This window comes from Coregonus clupeaformis, chromosome 29 (assembly GCF_020615455.1).
Source record: "Coregonus clupeaformis isolate EN_2021a chromosome 29, ASM2061545v1, whole genome shotgun sequence".
Taxonomy (NCBI): Eukaryota; Metazoa; Chordata; class Actinopteri; order Salmoniformes; family Salmonidae; genus Coregonus; species Coregonus clupeaformis.
The window spans coordinates 38,538,712-38,557,830 of record NC_059220.1 but is presented as its reverse complement, the minus strand read 5'-3'; the positions used below and the strand labels follow the sequence as shown (position 1 = coordinate 38,557,830).

The window sequence follows — 19,119 nt, the reverse complement described above, 5'->3', positions numbered from 1 at the left end:
CGGCTCGTTATCTCTGATTGGGAGCCATATATATTCTGTGTGTTTTCTCCTTTGTGTTGTGGGTTATTGTTTCTTTGTTGCTGTTAGTAGTATTCAGTATAGAACTTCACGGATCGTCATTTGTTGTTTTCTTCGTGGTTGCTTTAAGTTAATAAAGTCATCATGTTCACTCGCAACGCTGCGCATTGGTCTCCTCCTTCAGACGATCGTGACAGAATAACCCACCAAAGAGGACCAAGCAGCGCGTCCAGGAGCAAGGGGTCTGGACACAGGAGTTATGGATGCCTCCTAAGGACTTTTGGACATGGGAGGAGATTCGGGCTGGAAAGGGTCCTTGGGCACAACCGGAGGAACATCATCGCCCTCGTGAAGAGCTGGAGGCAGCTGCAGCCGAGAGGGGAGGTGGTCTGAGGAGGAATATCACCGCCCTCGTGAAGAGCTGGAGGCAGCTGCAGCCGAGAGGAGGTGGTATGAAGAGGAAGCGCGGAGTCGAGGCTGGAAGCCCGTGGTTACTCCCCAAAACATTTTTTGGGGGGCACATGGCTAGGCGCCTGGGCAGCAGGAGGCTGCCACAGGGAGAAAAGGAGAGAAGGCTATCGGATTACGGGAGCCATTGGCGAGTAGAGGGAGGGAAGTTGTTGTGGCACGGCATGAGAGACTGAAGTGTGTTCCCAGTCTGGTCCGGTCCGTTCTTGATCCCCAGTTAAGGCCAGTGGTGGGTGTTCCCGGTACGGTCCGGCCTGTTCCTACTCAAACACGCACCAGGTCCACGATGTGCGTCGCCAGCCGGCCTGAACTGCCCGTCTGCCCAACGCCGTCTGAACTGCCCGTCTGCCCAACGCCGTCTGAACTGCCCGTCTGCCCAACGCCCGTCTGAACTGCCCGTCTGCCCAACTGGCGCCTGAACTGCCCGTCTGCCCAACGCCGTCTGAACTGCCCGTCTGCCCAACGCCGTCTGAACTGTCCGTCTGCCCAACGCCGTCTGAACTGCCCGTCTGTACTGAGCCTACAAAGCCGCCCGTCTGCCATGAGCCTTCAGAGCCGTCCGCCAGACCGGAGCCGCTAGAGCTCTCCGCCAGACAGGATCAGCCAGAGCCTTCCGCCAGACAGGATCAGCCAGAGCCTTCCGCCAGACAGGATCAGCCAGAGCCTTCCGCCAGACAGGAGCAGCCAGAGCCTTCCGTCAGATCGGATCAGCCAGAGCCTTCCGCCAGACAGGAGCAGCCAGAGCCTTCCGCCAGACGGGATCAGCCAGAGCCTTCTGCCAGCCATGAGTGGCCAGATCCGTCAGCCAGCCATGAGCAGCCAGATCCGTCAGCCAGCCATGAGCAGCCAGGTCCGTCAGCCAGCCACGAGCAGCCAGATCCGTCAGCCAGCCATGAGCAGCCAGATCCGTCCAGCCAGCCATGAGCAGCCAGATCCGTCAGCCAGCCACGAGCAGCCAGATCCGTCAGCCAGCCATGAGCAGCCAGACCCGTCAGCCAGCCACGAGCAGCCAGATCCGTCAGCCAGCCATGAGCAGCCAGACCCGTCAGCCAGCCATGAGCAGCCAGATCCGTCCAGCCAGCCATGAGCAGCCAGATCCGTCAGCCAGCCATGAGCAGCCAGATCCGTCAGCCAGCCAGCGAGCAGCCAGATCCGTCAGCCAGCCATGAGCAGCCAGATCCGTCAGCCCGCCAGGATCCGCCAGATCCGTCAGCCAGCCAGGATCCGCCAGATCCGTCAGCCAGCCAGGATCCGCCAGAGCCGTCTAGCCAGGATCCGCCAGAGCCGTCCTAGCCAGGATCCGCCAGAGCCGTCTAGCCAGGCTCCGCCAGAGCCGTCCCGCCAGGATCAGCCAGAGCCGTCCCGCCAGGATCCGCCAGAGCCAGCCAGCCAGGATCCGCCATCTAGTCAGGTACTGCCCCTTAGCCGGTGCTGCCCCTTATCCCGGTGCTGCCCCTTAGGCCGATGCTGCCCCTTAGTCCGGGGGTTGCCCCTTAGTCCAGGTGGGGTTAGGTGGAGGGTGGTCATTGGGAGGCTACCGAAGCAGGTTGTGACTGTGGTGGGGTGGGGATCACGACCGGAGCCAGAGCCGCCACCATGGACAGACGCCCACCCAGACCCTCCCCTAGTCCTGATGTTGGTGCGCCCGGAGTTCGCACCTTTAGGGGGTACTGTGACACTCTGGCTCTATGGACGTTTATATTGAGCCAGGGTTGTTCATTTTCATGTGTTTGGGTGTATTTCATTTGGTGGTGTTGGGGATGGGTGAGTTTCATTTGTTTGTGTCAGGTGGTGATTGGTCGATGACTCCCAATCGGAGGTAACGAGTGTCAGCTGTCGGCTCGTTATCTCTGATTGGGAGCCATATATATTCTGTGTGTTTTCTCCTTTGTGTTGTGGGTTATTGTTTCTTTGTTGCTGTTAGTAGTATTCAGTATAGAACTTCACGGATCGTCATTTGTTGTTTTCTTCGTGGTTGCTTTAAGTTAATAAAGTCATCATGTTCACTCGCAACGCTGCGCATTGGTCTCCTCCTTCAGACGATCGTGACAGCAGGAAGATGCAGGGGCGCAACTTTGGTTTTAGAAGTGAGGGGGACATTATAATCTTTTTAAAATATATACTGTATATATATATACTTTTTTTATCCAGTTGGATAAACACTCCAAACAGCCTAACCGACCACTCAGAGACGTCCGTATGGTCCTAAAGCACACTGTTGCCTTGTTTTGTATCACATTCCAATGATAAAACTGGGGGGAACAAAAATGACATTTCAGAATCTGGGTTGGGGGGACCCCGTCCCCAGTGAAAGTTGCGCCCCTGGTAAGATGTGATGAGTTTAGCCACATAAACAACTGTCTGATGTGATAGAACATTGGTATTCTCATGTGTATCAATTTAGTTTACATTTGTGAAAATGTTGTTTATTCAGTAGATTTTAAATGGCAGAATATGGATGAGATTACTTTTATATGTTCATAATGTTTTCATATGGCAGAATTCATGTTTCATTCCTTAATCTCCCTTGAGCCAAACACTGAGTTGCTCAACTCAGCCTGTAGCGTTTCTGACTCGGATTCATGTGGTGGATCTCCCTGAGAGCAGAAACACACACACACACACACACACACACACACACACACACACACACACACACACACAGCTATGACATTAGCCAAACCATCTGTTTCTCTCCTGGAAGTGAGAAATCACAACATATCTCTATAAGTGATAATGTAGAAGTGTGCGCGTGTGTGTGTCAGTGGAGGCTGCTGAGGGGAGGACGGCTCATAATAATGGCTGGAATGGAGTCAATGGAATGGTATCAAACACATTAAAAATGTGGTTTCCATGAGGTTGATACCACTCCATTTACTCCATTCCAGCTATTATTATGAGCCGTCCTCCCCTCAGCAGCCTCCACTGGTGTGTGTGTGTGTGTGTGTGTGTGTGTGTGTGTGTGTGTGTGTGTGTGTGTGTGTGTGTGTCCAGTGGCACAGTGACCTCTGTCTGCTCTAGGCCGGTGGCTGGGTGGGCTCTTAGTTTGAAAGAGACACCCCTTAACGGAGAAAGAGTGGGAGGGAGGGAGGAAGGGTGACACAGAGAGAGAGGGAGAGGTAGGGCGAGAGAGAGAGAGACTAGAGCGTGTGTGTGAGAGGCAGGTTGACGTTTATTGTCATGAATCTTGCCCTGGAGGCAGAACTGAGTGATTTCCGCTAGATGGGACAGTTGCAAAGTCAAAATTGCCTATATTGTAAAAATAATGAAAACAAAAATGACCTTTTTGGTTTTAATTTAAGGTTAGGGTTAGGCATTAGGGTTAGAATTGTGGTTAAGGTTAGGTTTAAAATCTGATTTTATGACTTTGTGGCTGTGCCAGCAAGTGACCACTCTGCAGAGCTACCTCCAGGGCAAGATTAATGACAATAAATGCCAACCTGCGTGTGAGAGAGAGCGAGTTGAGGGTGGGTGAAATGGAACTAGAGAGTGTGAGCGAGGGAGATAAAAAGAGAGAGAGAGGGAGGGAGGTAAATCAGGGATCTGTGTGAAGTCAGTCTTCTTCTCTGTCTCAGTGCTGCTCAGGCCATCTCTCTCTCTAGACTACTACTCCTGCTTTTTGGATTGGATTGTTCTAGGACTGAGTGTTTGGGAAAGAGCCTGTATTTGGATAGGGCCGGGGCAGGGTGTCTTGGACTGGGAGTGTGTACTAACTAGTATTTGGACTACAGAGTCGTGTCCTATGGAGGTTCAGGTCCAGAGTCGGCCACTGCCCCCCACCATCCCGGAGAATGGGGAGGCCCAGGACCATGAACCACACCCTGTGGAGTTCAACGGTCATCGTTATGCCAACGGTGGGGAGGCAGAGCTGCCCGTCTCCAAGTCTCAGAGGAGACGCAGCAATGTCAAAGTCTATAAGGAGTTCTGTGACTTCTACGCACGCTTGTAAGTCCGGGAACCATGATACACACACACTGGGGAGGAGGTGTGTGTAACAGGATTTAGTGGATCGTTGGTGTGGATCTCTGAAATCACCTGTGTGATCCAGTGCTGGCATTAAATATCTGTATAACTTCTGAGTAGTATACATTATTTTGTGGATTAAACCCACTCAGTTGATTAAGGGTTTAGAGTTATCACAATTGACTGTGGTTGACCTTTGTTTGTATTGCTTGCTGTTTGGGATTTTAGGCTGGGTTTCTGTATATATACGTTTGATTGATTGATAAATGCTTATTGGAAATGTTAAGAATGTGATTAATTCTGGTGTTAGGAACAGTTTGATGATTGGGAACAATTCTGGTATTAGGAACAGTTTGATGATTAGGAACAGTTTGATGATCTGAACTCTATAGTGTTATTTGACATGAACAGACTATTGGCTGGTTTTGTGCTACAGTGCATGGTGCCATGGTGTGGTAGTAGACAGTGGCTCAGAGACCCTGGGCTATTTTAGTGTGGGGGGAGTTTGTTATGCAAAGTGAAATATGCTGACAGGCATGAGAACTCTGTGACAGGAAGGGATCTAGGAGATGAGGGCAGGCTAAATATATGTGAGCTTTATGTTGTGCCCCTGTGAATAAATAGTGAGAATGGGTGTTACTCATATTTTGGGGGCCATTGGGGGTAATGTTATTAGCTTTATAAGTATAATCACTGAAAATATGTCACACTTGAAGTCTCCAGTCTCAATGAAAATGTCTGGAATGCTAATCATTAGCAAGACTAGAAGGAGAGTCACACAGTTTGAGGCTTTGACTTATTCAGGGAGGTTAAGTCCGATCCTTAGATGCCTCAGGTACTCTAGCACAGACCATACAGTTTCTTTCAACCCTTGGGACAGAACTAATACTCCAGTAGGTAAATAAAGCAGAAGCTCTGACTTCTGTCAGTCTCTCAGATGTGTGATGACAACCTGGTCCTTTTATAGACATGAGCACTAGAGACAACACGGGAGGGTCAGAAGTTCAAAACCCTGTGCAACATTATGATACATCTGTCTCTCCTTCCCTATCTCTTTTCCTGTGACACAAACTCACTAAGTTAGTATCATGAACAGTGTGTGGGAAGCTACTCTGAAAAAATAGTTGACCAAGCTACCAATTACTTCACACTGAAAGAAGTTAAGCTACACTAAAGCTACCCTTAACAAAAAATATAGTTGAATTAACTAAAGCTACTTTGAAAAGGAAGTTCACTACATCCAAACTACTTTGTGAAAAAGTATCATATCTAAATCTGAAATGTCATAGGCTACAAATTGCAAGAACAGATCACTCTAGAGTCAGCTGTTAACAGAATGTATAATTTAGCCAATTAAACACAAAAACTATGTTTCAAGAAAGGAAGTTCTTGCCTACTTCACCCATATTTTATTAACAATTTTGCTAAAAAAGTAGTGTGTAGTTCCAATAGTTAGCTACACCGCTACATGGCAAAAAAAAGTAATAAACTACTGAAAATACTACCAAGATTTGAATTTAGTTCAATTACCACCAAGCTACTACTTCAAAATGTATTTAAATTACTACTTGAACTACATGTATTTAACTACTCCACAACACTGATCATGAAGTATTTACCAACCAGCTCAGCACATCCTTAATAGTCTTTCTGTCTTCCTGTCTCTGGGGGAAAATGCTTGAGGCTTGTGTCACTTCCTACCAGCAGGGCCAGAACAGGGCTTCTGAGTCCTTCCTTTTGTCTGATGTCACACCAGGGTCCTGACAATATGGCCTCCATATGTACATATATTACATCAGACAGTGTGATGATAGCTGTAGAATAGCTTGATGGAACCTCTGCATTGATTTCACATCTTGTGCCAATACGTTCTGTGTGCTCTGAAATGTAGTGAGTTACTGTAGTGTTGATCCTGCTGTAGGATGTACGGCTACTAGGCTGTATGATGAGAGAGGGAGGAAGATAGACACAAGATGGACAGAAGAATAGGAGAAAACGGTGAGGTGTCTATCTGAGGGGGGGAGCAGTGGCGTGTGTGTGTGTGTGTGTGTGTGTGTGTGTGTGTGTGTGTGTGTGTGTGTGTGTGTGTGTGTGAGCATGAGCGTGTGTGTGTGAGCATGTGCGTGTGTGTGTGTGTGTGAGCATGTGCGTGTGTGTGTGTCTCCTGGGCACCATTGGAATTCTGACCTTTTAAACAAAGCAGCCTGCTTCCTTCCCTCCCTCCTCCACCTCCTCCCTCTTTTTCTCTCTCTTCATTACATCAGGTCTGACTAATAAACAACACACTGTTTGGAGAGACCGCTCCCTGACTGTCTTTGAAAAAACATTGGTATCCATTGACATGAACGTGGGCTTGAGTTTGTGTGGGACTGGGAGTAGCAGCCCGCCCTGTAGCTCTGAGATTGGAGAGCGAGATGCCCTTATTTGAACTCATTTTCTCTTCTCTCCTCCCTACACACACATACTGTACACACAGAGTGTCTCTCACATACCCTTCACTATGGCTGCAAGTTCTCATTTAAACAGTTCATTTAAACAATATTGGCTCCTTTGGGACACACACACACAGGCTAGAGCTGCCGCTTTCAAGGAGCGGGACACTAATCCGGACGCTTATAAGAAATCCCGCTATGCCCTCAGACGAACCATCAAACAGGCAAAGCGTCAATACAGGACTAAGATTGAATCCTACTACATCGGCTCTGACGCTCGTCGGATGTGGCAGGGCTTGCAAACTATTACGGACTACAAAGGGAAACCCAGCCTCGAGCTGCCCAATGACGCGAGCCTACCAGACGGACTAAATGCCTTTTATGCTCGCTTCAAGGCAAGCAACACTGAAGCATGCATGAGAGCACCAGCTGTTCCGGACGACTATGTGATCACGCTCTCCATAGCCGATGTGAGCAAGACCTTTAAACAGGTCAACATTCACAAGGCCGCGGGACCAGACGGATTACCAGGATGTGTACTCAGAGCATGCGCGGGCAAGTGTCTTCACTGACATTTTCAACCTCTCCCTGACCGAGTCTGTAATACCTACATGTTTTAAGCAGACCACCATAGTCCCAGTGCCCAAGAAAGCGAAGGTAACCTGCCTAAATGACTACCGCCCCATAGCACTCACGTCAGTAGCCATGAAGTGCTTTGAAAGGCTGGTCATGGCTCACATCAACACCATCATCCCAGAAACCCTAGACCCACTCCAATTCATGTGCAGCCCCAAAAGATCCACAGATGCTGCAATCTCAATCGTACTCCACACTGCCCTTTCCCACCTGGACAAAAGGAACACCTATGTGAGAATGTTGTTCATTGACTACAACTCAGCGTTCAACACCATAGTGCCCACAAAGCTCATCACTAAGCTAAGGACCCTGGGACTAAACACCTCCCTCTGCAACTGGATCCTGGACTTCCTGACGGGCCACCCCCAGGTGGTAAGGGTAGGCAACAACACATCTGCCACTCTGATCCTCAACACGGGGTCCCCTCAGGCGTGTGTGCTTAGTCCCCTCCTGTACTCCCTGTTCACCCACGACTGCGTGGCCAAGCACGACTCCAACACTATCATTACGTTTGCTGACGACACAACGGTGGTAGGCCTGATCACCGACAACGATGAGACAGCATATAGGGAGGAGGTCAGAGACCTAGCAGTGTGGTGCCAGGACAACAACCTCTCTCTCAACGTGAGCAAGACAAAGGAGATGATCGTGGACTACAGGAAAAGGAGGGCCAAACATGCCCCCATTCACATCTACGGGGCTGTAGTGGAGCGGGTCAAAAGTTTCAAGTTTTTTGGTGTCCACATCTCTAACAAACTATCATGGTCCAAACACACCAAGAAAGTCGTGAAGAGGGCACGACAACACCTTTTCCCCCTCAAGAGACTGAAAAGATTTGGCATGGGTCCCCAAATCCTCAAAACGTTCTACAGCTGCACCATCAAGAGCATCCTGACCGGTTGCATCACCGCCTGGTATGGCAACTGCTCGGCATCCGACCGTAAGGCGCTACGGAGGGTAGTGCGTACAGCCCAGTACATCACTGGGGCCAAGCTTCCTGCCATCCAGGACCTATATAGTAGGCGGTGTCAGAGGAAGGCCCAAAAAATTGTTAAAGACTCCAGTCACCCAAGTCATAGACTGTTCTCTCTGCTACTGCACGGCAAGTGGTACCGGAGCGCCAAGTCTAGGTCAAAAAGGCTCCTTAACAGCTTCTACCCCAAGCCATAAGACTGCTGAACAATTAATCAAATAGCCACCCAGACTATTTGCATTGACCCCCCTTTATTTTTACACTGCTGCTACTCGCTGTTTATTATTTACATTTACATTTTAGTCATTTAGCATACATACAGTGGGGAAAAAAAGTATTTAGTCAGCCACCAATTGTGCAAGTTCTCCCACTGTCACGATCGTCGAAGAAGGAGGACCAAGGCGCAGCGTTGAAGGCAAACATACTTCTTTATTAGTGATTACACGAACAAAAACAACAAACGATAACGTGACGTCCACGGTCTAACACAAACCACACTGGGACAAGATCCCACAAACCACTGTGGCAAACAGACTGAATAAATATGGTTCCCAATCAGAGACAACCAGCAACAGCTGACACTAGTTGCCTCTGATTGAGAACCACTCTGGTCAACATAGAAAACCAACAACTAGAACAGACAAAGGAAACTCACACCCTGACTCAACATACAAGTGTCCCCAGAGCCAGGGCGTGACAGTACCCCCCCCTAAAGGCGCGGACTCCGACCGCGCCAACCAAAACCCACAGGGGAGGGACCGGGTGGGCACTCCGCCTTGGCGGCGGATCCGGCTCCGGGCCTGATCCCCACTCCCTCTCCAACCCCCCAAAGTACCCCTGGTCCGGTCTGGCCCCGCTGGCCGGAGCTGGACTGCACACTGGTGGAGCGGATTGCTCTAGCTCCGGCGTGGAGCAGCTGACCGGTGCCGGACCAGGCACCGGTGGAACAGGCACGGGCCGTGCCGGACTGACGACGCACACCACTGGCTTGGTGTGGGGAGCAGGAACGGGCCGGACCGGGCTGGCGACGCTCACCATAGGCTTGGTGCGGGGAGCAGGAGCGGGCCGGACCGGGCTGGCGATGCGCACTATTGGCTTGGTGCGGGGAGCAGGAACAGGACGGGCCGGGGCAGCGACGCGCACCATTGGCTTGGTGCGGGGAGCAGGAGTGGGCCGGACCGGACTGGCGACGCGCACCATTGACTTGGTGCGGGGAGCAGGAACGGGCCGGACCGGGCTGGCGACGCGCACCATTGGCCTGGTGCGGGGAGCAGGAACAGGCCGGGCCGGGCTGGCGACGCGCACCATTGGCTTGGTGCGGGGAGCAGGAACAGGCCGGGCCGGACCGTCGACGCGCACCATAGGCTTGGTGCGGGGAGCAGGAACAGGCCGGGCCGGGCTGGCGACGCGCACCACTGACTTGGTGCGGAGAGCAGGAATGGACCGGACTGGGCTGGCAACGGGCACCATAGGCTTGGTGCGGGGAGCAGGAACAGGCCGGGCCGGGCTGGCGACGCGCACCATTGGCCTGGTGCGGGGAGCAGGAACAGGCCGGGCCGGGCTGGCGACGCGCACCACTGACTTGGTGCGGAGAGCAGGAATGGACCGGACTGGGCTGGCAACGCGCACCATAGGCTTGGTGCGGGGAGCAGGAACGGGCCGGACCGGACTGGCGATGCGCACCATTGGCCTGGTGCGGGGAGCAGGAACAGGCCGGGCCGGGCTGGCGATGCGCACCATTGGCCTGGTGCGGGGAGCAGGAACAGGCCGGGCCGGGCTGGCGACGCGCACCATTGGCTTGGTGCGGGGAGCAGGAACAGGCCGGACCGTCGACGCGCACCATAGGCTTGGTGCGGGGAGCAGGAACAGGCCGGGCCGGGCTGGCGACGCGCACCACTGGCTTGGTGCGGAGAGCAGGAATGGACCGGACTGGGCTGGCGACGCGCACCACAGGCTCGGTGCAAGGGACAGGAACAGACCGTCTGTACTGGGGACACACACCACTGGCCCTACGCAGGGATCAGGAACGGGCCGGACCGGACTGGTAACACACCCCAGTACCTCTCGCCGTGCCTCTACACCTTCCTTCCCCTTTTTGACCAGTGGCCCCCGTAACCTGGCGGCCTCCTCTGCCAACCCGCTGGGCCGCTCTATCGCGGTCTCCTGCTGCCCCGTCGTCCACGGCGTGAGCCCCCCCCCTAAAATATTTCTGTGCTTCTCTCCTACCCGTGGACCAGGTCTCCATATCTCTCGCCAGCCTTTCGCCCTTCTGCTTCCAAGTCAAGCCCCTCTCTTCCTCACACGGCTTGACCCAGTCGAGGAGGCGAAGGAGATCCGCTAGAGATCTCCCTGGCGATGGCTCCTGGACACGTTGCTTGTCCCGTCTTGGTGGGATCTTCTGTCACGATCGTCGAAGGAGGAGGACCAAGGCGCAGCGTTGAAGGCAAACATACTTCTTTATTAGTGATTACACGAACAAAAACAACAAACGATAACGTGACGTCCACGGTCTAACACAAACCACACTGGAACAAGATCCCACAAACCACTGTGGCAAACAGACTGAATAAATATGGTTCCCAATCAGAGACAACCAGCAACAGCTGACACTAGTTGCCTCTGATTGAGAACCACTCTGGTCAACATAGAAAACCAACAACTAGAACAGACGAAGGAAACTCACACCCTGACTCAACATACAAGTGTCCCCAGAGCCAGGGCGTGACAGTACCCCCCCCTAAAGGCGCGGACTCTGACCGCGCCAACCAAAACCCACAGGGGAGGGACCGGGTGGGCACTCCGCCTTGGCGGCGGATCCGGCTCGGGCCTGATCCCCACTCCCTCTCCAACCCCCCAAAGTACCCCTGGTCCGGTCTGGCCCCGCTGGCCGGAGCTGGACTGCACACTGGTGGAGCGGATTGCTCTAGCTCGGCGTGGAGCAGCTGACCGGTGCCGGACCAGGCACCGGTGGAACAGGCACGCGGCCGTGCCGGACTGGCCGACGCACACCACTGGCTTGGTGTGGGGAGCAGGAACGGGCCGGCCGGGCTGGCGCACCATGGCTTGGTGCGACAGGAACAGGGGCCGGGGCACCATTGGCTGGGGGAGCAGGGCGGCGGGTGGGGCACCATTGACTGTGCGGGGAGCAGAGCGGCGCGCACCATTGGCCTGGTCGGGGAACAGGCCTGGGCCGGGCTGGCAGCGCACCATTGGCTTGGTGCGGGGAGCAGGAACAGGCCGGGCCGGACCGTCGACGCGCACCATAGGCTTGGTGCGGGGAGCAGGAACCGGCCGGGCCGGGCTGGCGACGCGCACCACTGACTTGGTGCGGAGAGCAGGAATGGACCGGACTGGGCTGGCAACGCGCACCATAGGCTTGGTGCGGGGAGCAGGTACAGGCCGGGCCGGGCTGGCGACGCGCACCATTGGCCTGGTGCGGGGAGCAGGAACAGGCCGGTGCCGGGCTGGCGACGCGCACCATTGGCTTGGTGCGGGGAGCAGGAACAGGACGGGCCGGGCCGGCGACGCGCACCATTGGCTTGGTGCGGGGAGCAGGAGTGGGCCGGACCGGGCTGGCGACGCGCACCATTGACTTGGTGCGGGGAGCAGGAACGGGCCGGACCGGGCTGGCGACGCGCACCATTGGCCTGGTGCGGGGAGCAGGAACAGGCCGGGCCAGGCTGGCGACGCGCACCATTGGCTTGGTGCGGGGAGCAGGAACAGGCCGGGCCGGACCGTCGACGCGCACCATAGGCTTGGTGCGGGGAACAGGAACAGGCCGGGCCGGGCTGGCGACGCGCACCATTGACTTGGTGCGGAGAGCAGGAATGGACCGGACTGGGCTGGCGACACGCACCACAGGCTCGGTGCAAGGGACAGGACCAGACCGTCTGTACTGGGGACACACACCACTGGCCCTACGCAGGGATCAGGAACGGGCCGGTCCGGACTGGTAACACACCCCAGTACCTCTCGCCATGCCTCTACACCTTCCTTCCCCTTTTTGACCAGTGGCCCCCGTAACCTGGCGGCCTCCTCTGCCAACCCGCTGGGCCGCTCTATCGCGGTCTCCTGCTGCCCCGTCGTTCCCAGATTTCCTTTCTGTGTCTGAAGCTATGATAGGCCGAGTTGGACCAAAGCACACACCAGAAGGTTCAGTGGGAGCTGACCTGAGAATCCTTATGTGTGTACGTGCCTACAGTTGAAGTCGGAAGTTTACATACACCTTAGCCAAATACATTTAAACTAAGTTTTTCACAATTCCTGACATTTAATCCTAGTAGAAATTCCCTGTCTTAGGTCAGTTAGGATCACTACTTTATTTTAAGAATGTGAAGTCAGAATAATATTAGAGAGAATTGTTTATTTCAGCTTTTATTTCTTTCATCACATTCCCAGTGGGTCAGAAGTTTACATACACTCAATTAGTATTTGGTAGCGTTGCCTTTCAATTGTTTAACTTGGGTCAAATGTTTCGGGTAGCCTTCCACAAGCTTCCCACAATAAGTTGGGTGAATTTTGGCCCATTCCTCCTGACAGAGCTGGTGTAACTGAGTCAGGTTTGTAGGCCTCCTTACTCGCACACGTTTTTTTCAGTTCTGACCACACATTTTCTGTAGGAATGAGGTCAGGGCTTTGTGATGGCCACTCCAATACCTTGACTTTGTTGTCCTTAAGCCATTTTGCCACAACTTTGGAAGTATGCTTGGGGTCATTGTCCATTTGGAAGACCCATTTGCGACCAAGCTTTAACTTCCTGACTGATGTCTTGAGATGTTGCTTCAATATATCCACATAATTTTCCTTCCTCATGATGCCATCTATTTTGTGAAATGCACCAGTCCCTCCTGCAACAAAGCACCCCCACAGCCTGATGCTGCCACCCCCGTGCTTGGTGTTCTTCGGCTTGCAAGCCTTCCCCTTTTCCCTCCAAACATAACAATGGTCATTATGGCCAAACAGTTCTATTTTTGTTTCATCAGACCAGAGGACATTTCTCCAAAAAGTACGATCTTTGTCCCCATGTGCAGTTGCAAACCGTAGTCTGGCTTTTTTTATGGCGGTTTTGGAGCAGTGGCTTCTTCCTTGCTGAGCGGCCTTTCAGGTTATGTCGATATAGGACTCGTTTTACTGTGGATATAGATACTTTTGTACCTGTTTCCTCCAGCATCTTCACAAGGTCCTTTGCTGTTGTTCTGGGATTGATTTGCACTTTTCACACCAAAGTACGTTCATCTCTAGGAGACAGAACGCATCTCCTTCCTGAGCGGTATCTGGAGAATCAGCAAACTGGCTCTAACCAGAATAGAAAGAGGAGTGGGAGGCCCCGGTGCACGCGTGTCCTTCCTGAGCGGTATGACGGCTGCGTGGTCCCATGGTGTTTATACTTGCGTACTATTATTTGTACAGATGAACGTGGTACCTTCAGGCGTTTGGAAATTGCTCCCAAGGATGAACCAGACTTGTGTAGGTCTACAATTTTCTTTCTGAGGTCTTGGCTGATTTCTTTTGATTTTCCCATGATGTCAAGCAAAGAGGCACTGAGTTTGAAGGTATGCCTTGAAATACATCCACAGGTACACCTCCAATTGACTCAAATGATGTCAATTAGCCTATCAGAAGCTTCTAAAGCCATGACATCATTTTCTGGAATTTTCCAAGCTGTTTAAAGGCACAGTCAACTTTGTGTATGTAATCTTCTGACCCACTGGAATTGTGATACAATGAATTATAAGTGAAATAATCTGTCTGTAAACAATTGTTGGAAAAATGACTTGTGTCATGCACAAAGTAGATGTCCTAACCGACTTGCCAAAACTATAGTTTGTTAACAAGAGATTTGTGGAGTGGTTGAAAAACGAGTTTTAATGACTCCAACCTAAGTGTATGTAAACTTCGACTTCAACTGTATATGTGTATGAGGGAATGTGTCAGCTCTCCTCACTCATTTCCCCACCCTGATCTCCAAACCCTGAATACATCCTCCAGCTGGGTGTGTTGTGTCAGAGGGAAACTATAATTTCTGTACGATGGGTGATGAATGTGCTTCAGCCGTGGTGTGTCTACTGATAAAACCTTGCCAATAGGGTTCTACACTGTGTTCATTGTGACGTTACTTACTCTATGACCTATTCTTTCCCTTCTTAGAAAAAAGAAAAATAATACTAATGTAAACTCTCTCGTCTTCCTTCTCTCCACTCTCTCTCCTATCAGCAACATGGCTAATGCCCTGGCCAATGCGATGTGTGAGCGCTGTAAAAGTGGCTTTGCCCCAGCGGAGAAGATCGTCAACAGTAACGGGGAGCTGTACCATGAGGGGTGCTTCGTTTGTGCTCAGTGCTTCCAACAGTTCCCTGAGGGTCTCTTCTACGAGGTGATGTTCACTTTGATTTGTTTTCAAATTCTTTGTGGGTCTGTGTGATCTGTGGGAAATATTTGTCTCTAATATGGTCATACATTTGTCAGGAGGTTAGGAAGTGTAGCTCAGTTTCCACCTCATTTTGTGGGCAGTGGGCACATAGGTCTGCCTATGGCGGCCTCTCTCAATAGCAAGGCTATGCTCAGTGAGTCTGTACATAGTCAAGGATTTTCTTAATTTAGGGTCAGGCCACTGTGTACTCTCTTTTTAGGGCCAGATATCGTTCCAATTTTCTCTGTTTTTTGGTTGATTCTTTCCAGTGTATCAAATAGTTATGTTTTTGCTTTCTCATAATATGGTTGGGTCTAAATGTGTTTCTGTCTTGGGGCTCTGTGGGGTCTGTTTGTGTTTGTGAACAGAGCACCATAACCAGCTGGCTGAGGGGACTCTTCTCTAGGTTAATCTCTCTGTAGGTGAGGGCTTTATGGTGGAATGTGTGGGCATCGCTTCCTTTTAGGTGGTTGTAGAATTTAACAGCTCTTTTCTGGATGTTGATAACTAGCGGGTGTAGTCCTAATTCTGCTCTGCATGCATTGTTTGGGGTTTTGCGTTGTACACAAAGTATATTTTTGCAGTACAATTATTGAGTGGACCCCAGACCTCACAACCATCGAGGGCAATGGGTTCGATAACTGATTGAATTATTCTTTGCCAGATCCTAATTGGAATGTTGAGTTTTATGTTCCTTTTGATGGCATAGAAGGCCCTTCTTTCCTTGTCTCTTAGATCGTTCACAGCCTTGTGGACATTACCTGTGGTGTTGATGTTTAGGTAGGTGTAATTATTTTGTGCTCTAGAGCAACAGTGTCTAGATAGAATGTGTATTTGTTGTCTTGGCTACAAGTTGAGTCAAAAGCTTTTTTGAAATCAACAAAGCATGAGAAAACTTTGCTTTTGTTTTGTTTGTCAATAATGGTGTGCAGGGTGTATACGTGGTCTGTTGAACGTTATTTTGGTAAGAAGCCAATTTGACATTTGCTCAGGACATTATTTTCACTGAGAAAATGTTGGAGTCTGCTGTTGATGATGCTGCAGAGGATTTTTCAGAGATTGCTGCAGATGCAAGGTAATTATTGGGGTCAAATTTGTCTCCACTTTTGTGGATTGGGATGATCAGGCCTTGGTTCCAAATATTAGGGAAGATGCCAGAGATGAGGATAAAGTTGAAGAGTTTAAGAATAGCCCATTTGAATTTGTGGTCTGTATATTTTATCATTTTGTTTAGTATACCATCAACACCACAGGCCTTTTTGGGTTGGAGGGTTTGTATTTTGTCCTGTAGCTCATCCAATGTAATTTGAGAATGCTGTGGGTTCTGATAGTGTTTAGTAGCTGATTCTACGTTTTGTAAATTACCATGTATATGTTTTTGCTCTTGTTTTTTTTATATACAGTGGGGAGAACAAGTATTTGATACACTGCCGATTTTGCAGGTTTTCCTACTTACAAAGCATGTAGAGGTCTGTAATTTTTATCATAGGCACACTTCAACTGTGAGAGACGGAATATAAAACAAAAATCCAGAAAATCACATTGTATGATTTTTAAGTAATTAATTTGCATTTTATTGCATGACATTAGTATTTGATACATCAGAAAAGCAGAACTTAATATTTGGTACAGAAACCTTTGTTTGCAATTACAGAGATCATACGTTTCCTGTAGGTCTTGACCAGGTTTGCACACACTGCAGCAGGGATTTTGGCCCACTCCTCCATACAGACCTTCTCCAGATCCTTCAGGTTTTGGGGCTGTCGCTGGGCAATACGGACTTTCAGCTCCCTCCAAAGATTTTCTATTGGGTTCAGGTCTGGAGACTGGCTAGGCCACTCCAGGACCTTGAGATGCTTCTTACGGAGCCACTCCTTAGTTGCCCTGGCTGTGTGTTTCGGGTCGTTGTCATGCTGGAAGACCCAGCCACAACCCATCTTCAATGCTCTTACTGAGGGAAGGAGATTGTTGGCCAAGATCTCGCAATACATGGCCCCATCCATCCTCCCCTCAATACGGTGCAGTCGTCCTGTCCCCTTTGCAGAAAAGCATCCCCAAAGAATGATGTTTCCACCTCCATGCTTCACGGTTGGGATGGTGTTCTTGGGGTTGTACTCATCCTTCTTCTTCCTCCAAACACAGCGAGTGGAGTTTAGACGAAAAAGCTCTATTTTTGTCTCATCAGACCACATGACCTTCTCCCATTCCTCCTCTGGATCATCTAGATGGTCATTGGCAAACTTCAGACGGGCCTGGACATGCGCCGGCTTGAGCAGGGGGACCTTGCGTGCGCTGCAGGATTTTAATCCATGACGGCGTAGTGTGTTACTAATGGTTTTCTTTGAGACTGTGGTCCCAGCTCTCTTCAGGTCATTGACCATGTCCTGCCGTGTAGTTCTGGGCTGATCCCTCACCTTCCTCATGATCATTGATGCCCCACGAGGTGAGATCTTGCATGGAGCCCCAGACCGAGGATGATTGACCGTCATCTTGAACTTCTTCCATTTTCTAATAATTGCGCCAACAGTTGTTGCCTTCTCACCAAGCTGCTTGCCTATTGTCCTGTAGCCCATCCCAGCTTTGTGCAGGTCTACAATATTATCCCTGATGTCCTTACACAGCTCTCTGGTCTTGGCCATTGTGGAGAGGTTGGAGTCTGTTTGATTGAGTGTGTGGACAGGTGTCTTTTATACAGGTAACGAGTTCAAACAGGTGCAGTTAATACAGGTAATGAGTGGAGAACAGGAGGGCTTCTTAAAGACAAACTAACAGGTCTGTGATAGCTGGAATTCTTACTGGTTGGTAGGTGATCAAATACTTATGTCATGCAATAAAATGCAAATTAATTATTTAAAAATCATACAATGTGATTTTCTGGATTTTTGTTTTAGATTCCGTCTCTCACAGTTGAATTGTACCTATGATAAAAAATTACAGACCTCTACATGCTTTGTAAGTAGGAAAACCTGCAAGATCGGCAGTGTATCAAATACTTGTTCACCCCACTGTATGTCCAAAAAGGTTGGAGAAGTGGTTTATCCATACATCCCCATTTTGGTTAGATAGCTCTTCATGTTATTGTTTGTTTAGTATGTTCCACCATCAGACCTTCTCTCCTCTCTACCATCAGACCCTGTCTCCTCTCTCCCTCTCTACCATCAGACCCTGTCTCCTCTCTCCCTCTCTACCATCAGACCCTCTCTCATCTCTCCCTCTCTACCATCAGACCTTCTCTCCTCTCTCCCTCTCTACCATCAGACCTTCTCTCCTCTCGCCCTCTTTACCATCAGACCCACTCTCCTCTCTCCCTCTCTACCATCAGACCTTCTCTCCTCTCTACCATCAGACCCTGTCTCCTCTCTCCCTCTCTACCATCAGACCCTGTCTCCTCTCTCCCTCTCTACCATCAGACCCTGTCTCCTCTTTCCCTCTCTACCATCAGACCCTCTCTCCTCTCTCCCTCTCTACCATCAGACCCTGTCTCCTCTCTCCCTCTCTACCATCAGACCCTCTCTCCTCTCTCCCTCTCTACCATCAGACCTTCTCTCCTCTCTCCCTCTCTACCATCAGACCTTCTCTCCTCTCTCCCTCTCTACCATCAGACCTTCTCTCCTCTCTCCCTCTCTACCATCAGACCCACTCTCCTCTCTCCCTCTCTACCATCAGACCCTCTCTCCTCTCTCCCTCTCTACCATCAGACCCTCTCTCTCTCTCTACCATCAGACCCTCTCTCCTCTCTCCCTCTCTACCATCAGACCCTCTCTCCTCTCTCCCTCTCTACCATCAGACCCTCTCTCCTCTCTCCCTCTCTACCATCAGACCTTCTCTCCTCTCTCCCTCTCTACCATCAGACCTTCTCTCCTCTCTCCCTCTCTACCATCAGACCCTCTCTCCTCTCTCCCTCTCTACCATCATACCCTCTCTCCCTCTCTTCCATCAGACCCTCTCTCCTCTCTCCCTCTCTACCATCAGACCCTCTCTCCCTCTCTACCATCAGACCCTCTCTCCTCTCTCCCTCTCTACCATCAGACCCTCTCTCCTCTCTCCCTCTCTACCATCAGACTATCTCTCCCTCTCTACCATCAGACCCTCTCTCCTCTCTCCCTCTCTCCCATCAGACCGTCTCTCCTCTCTCCCTCTCTACCATCAGACCCTCTCTCCTCTCTCCCTCTCTACCATCAGACCCTCTCTCCTCTCTCCCTCTCTACCATCAGACCCTC

At 50.8% G+C, this 19,119-nt stretch overlaps 1 protein-coding gene across 5 annotated transcripts in view; it reads left to right on the top strand.

The window, feature by feature from the left end:
• LOC121571720 (LIM and senescent cell antigen-like-containing domain protein 1) overlaps positions 1 to 19,119 on the top strand; it is a 65,060-nt gene that overhangs the window by 26,239 nt on the left and 19,702 nt on the right. For 2 of the 5 annotated variants that reach the window (XM_045209195.1, XM_045209194.1), the window contains exon 2: positions 14,704 to 14,863. In XM_045209195.1, coding sequence (XP_045065130.1) covers positions 14,704 to 14,863 — 160 coding nt within the window. Of the gene's footprint in view, positions 1 to 4,012; positions 4,432 to 6,362; positions 6,448 to 14,703; positions 14,864 to 19,119 lie in introns of those variants that run through there. The other 3 variants (XM_045209192.1, XM_045209193.1, XM_045209196.1) reach the window with 3 other exon arrangements.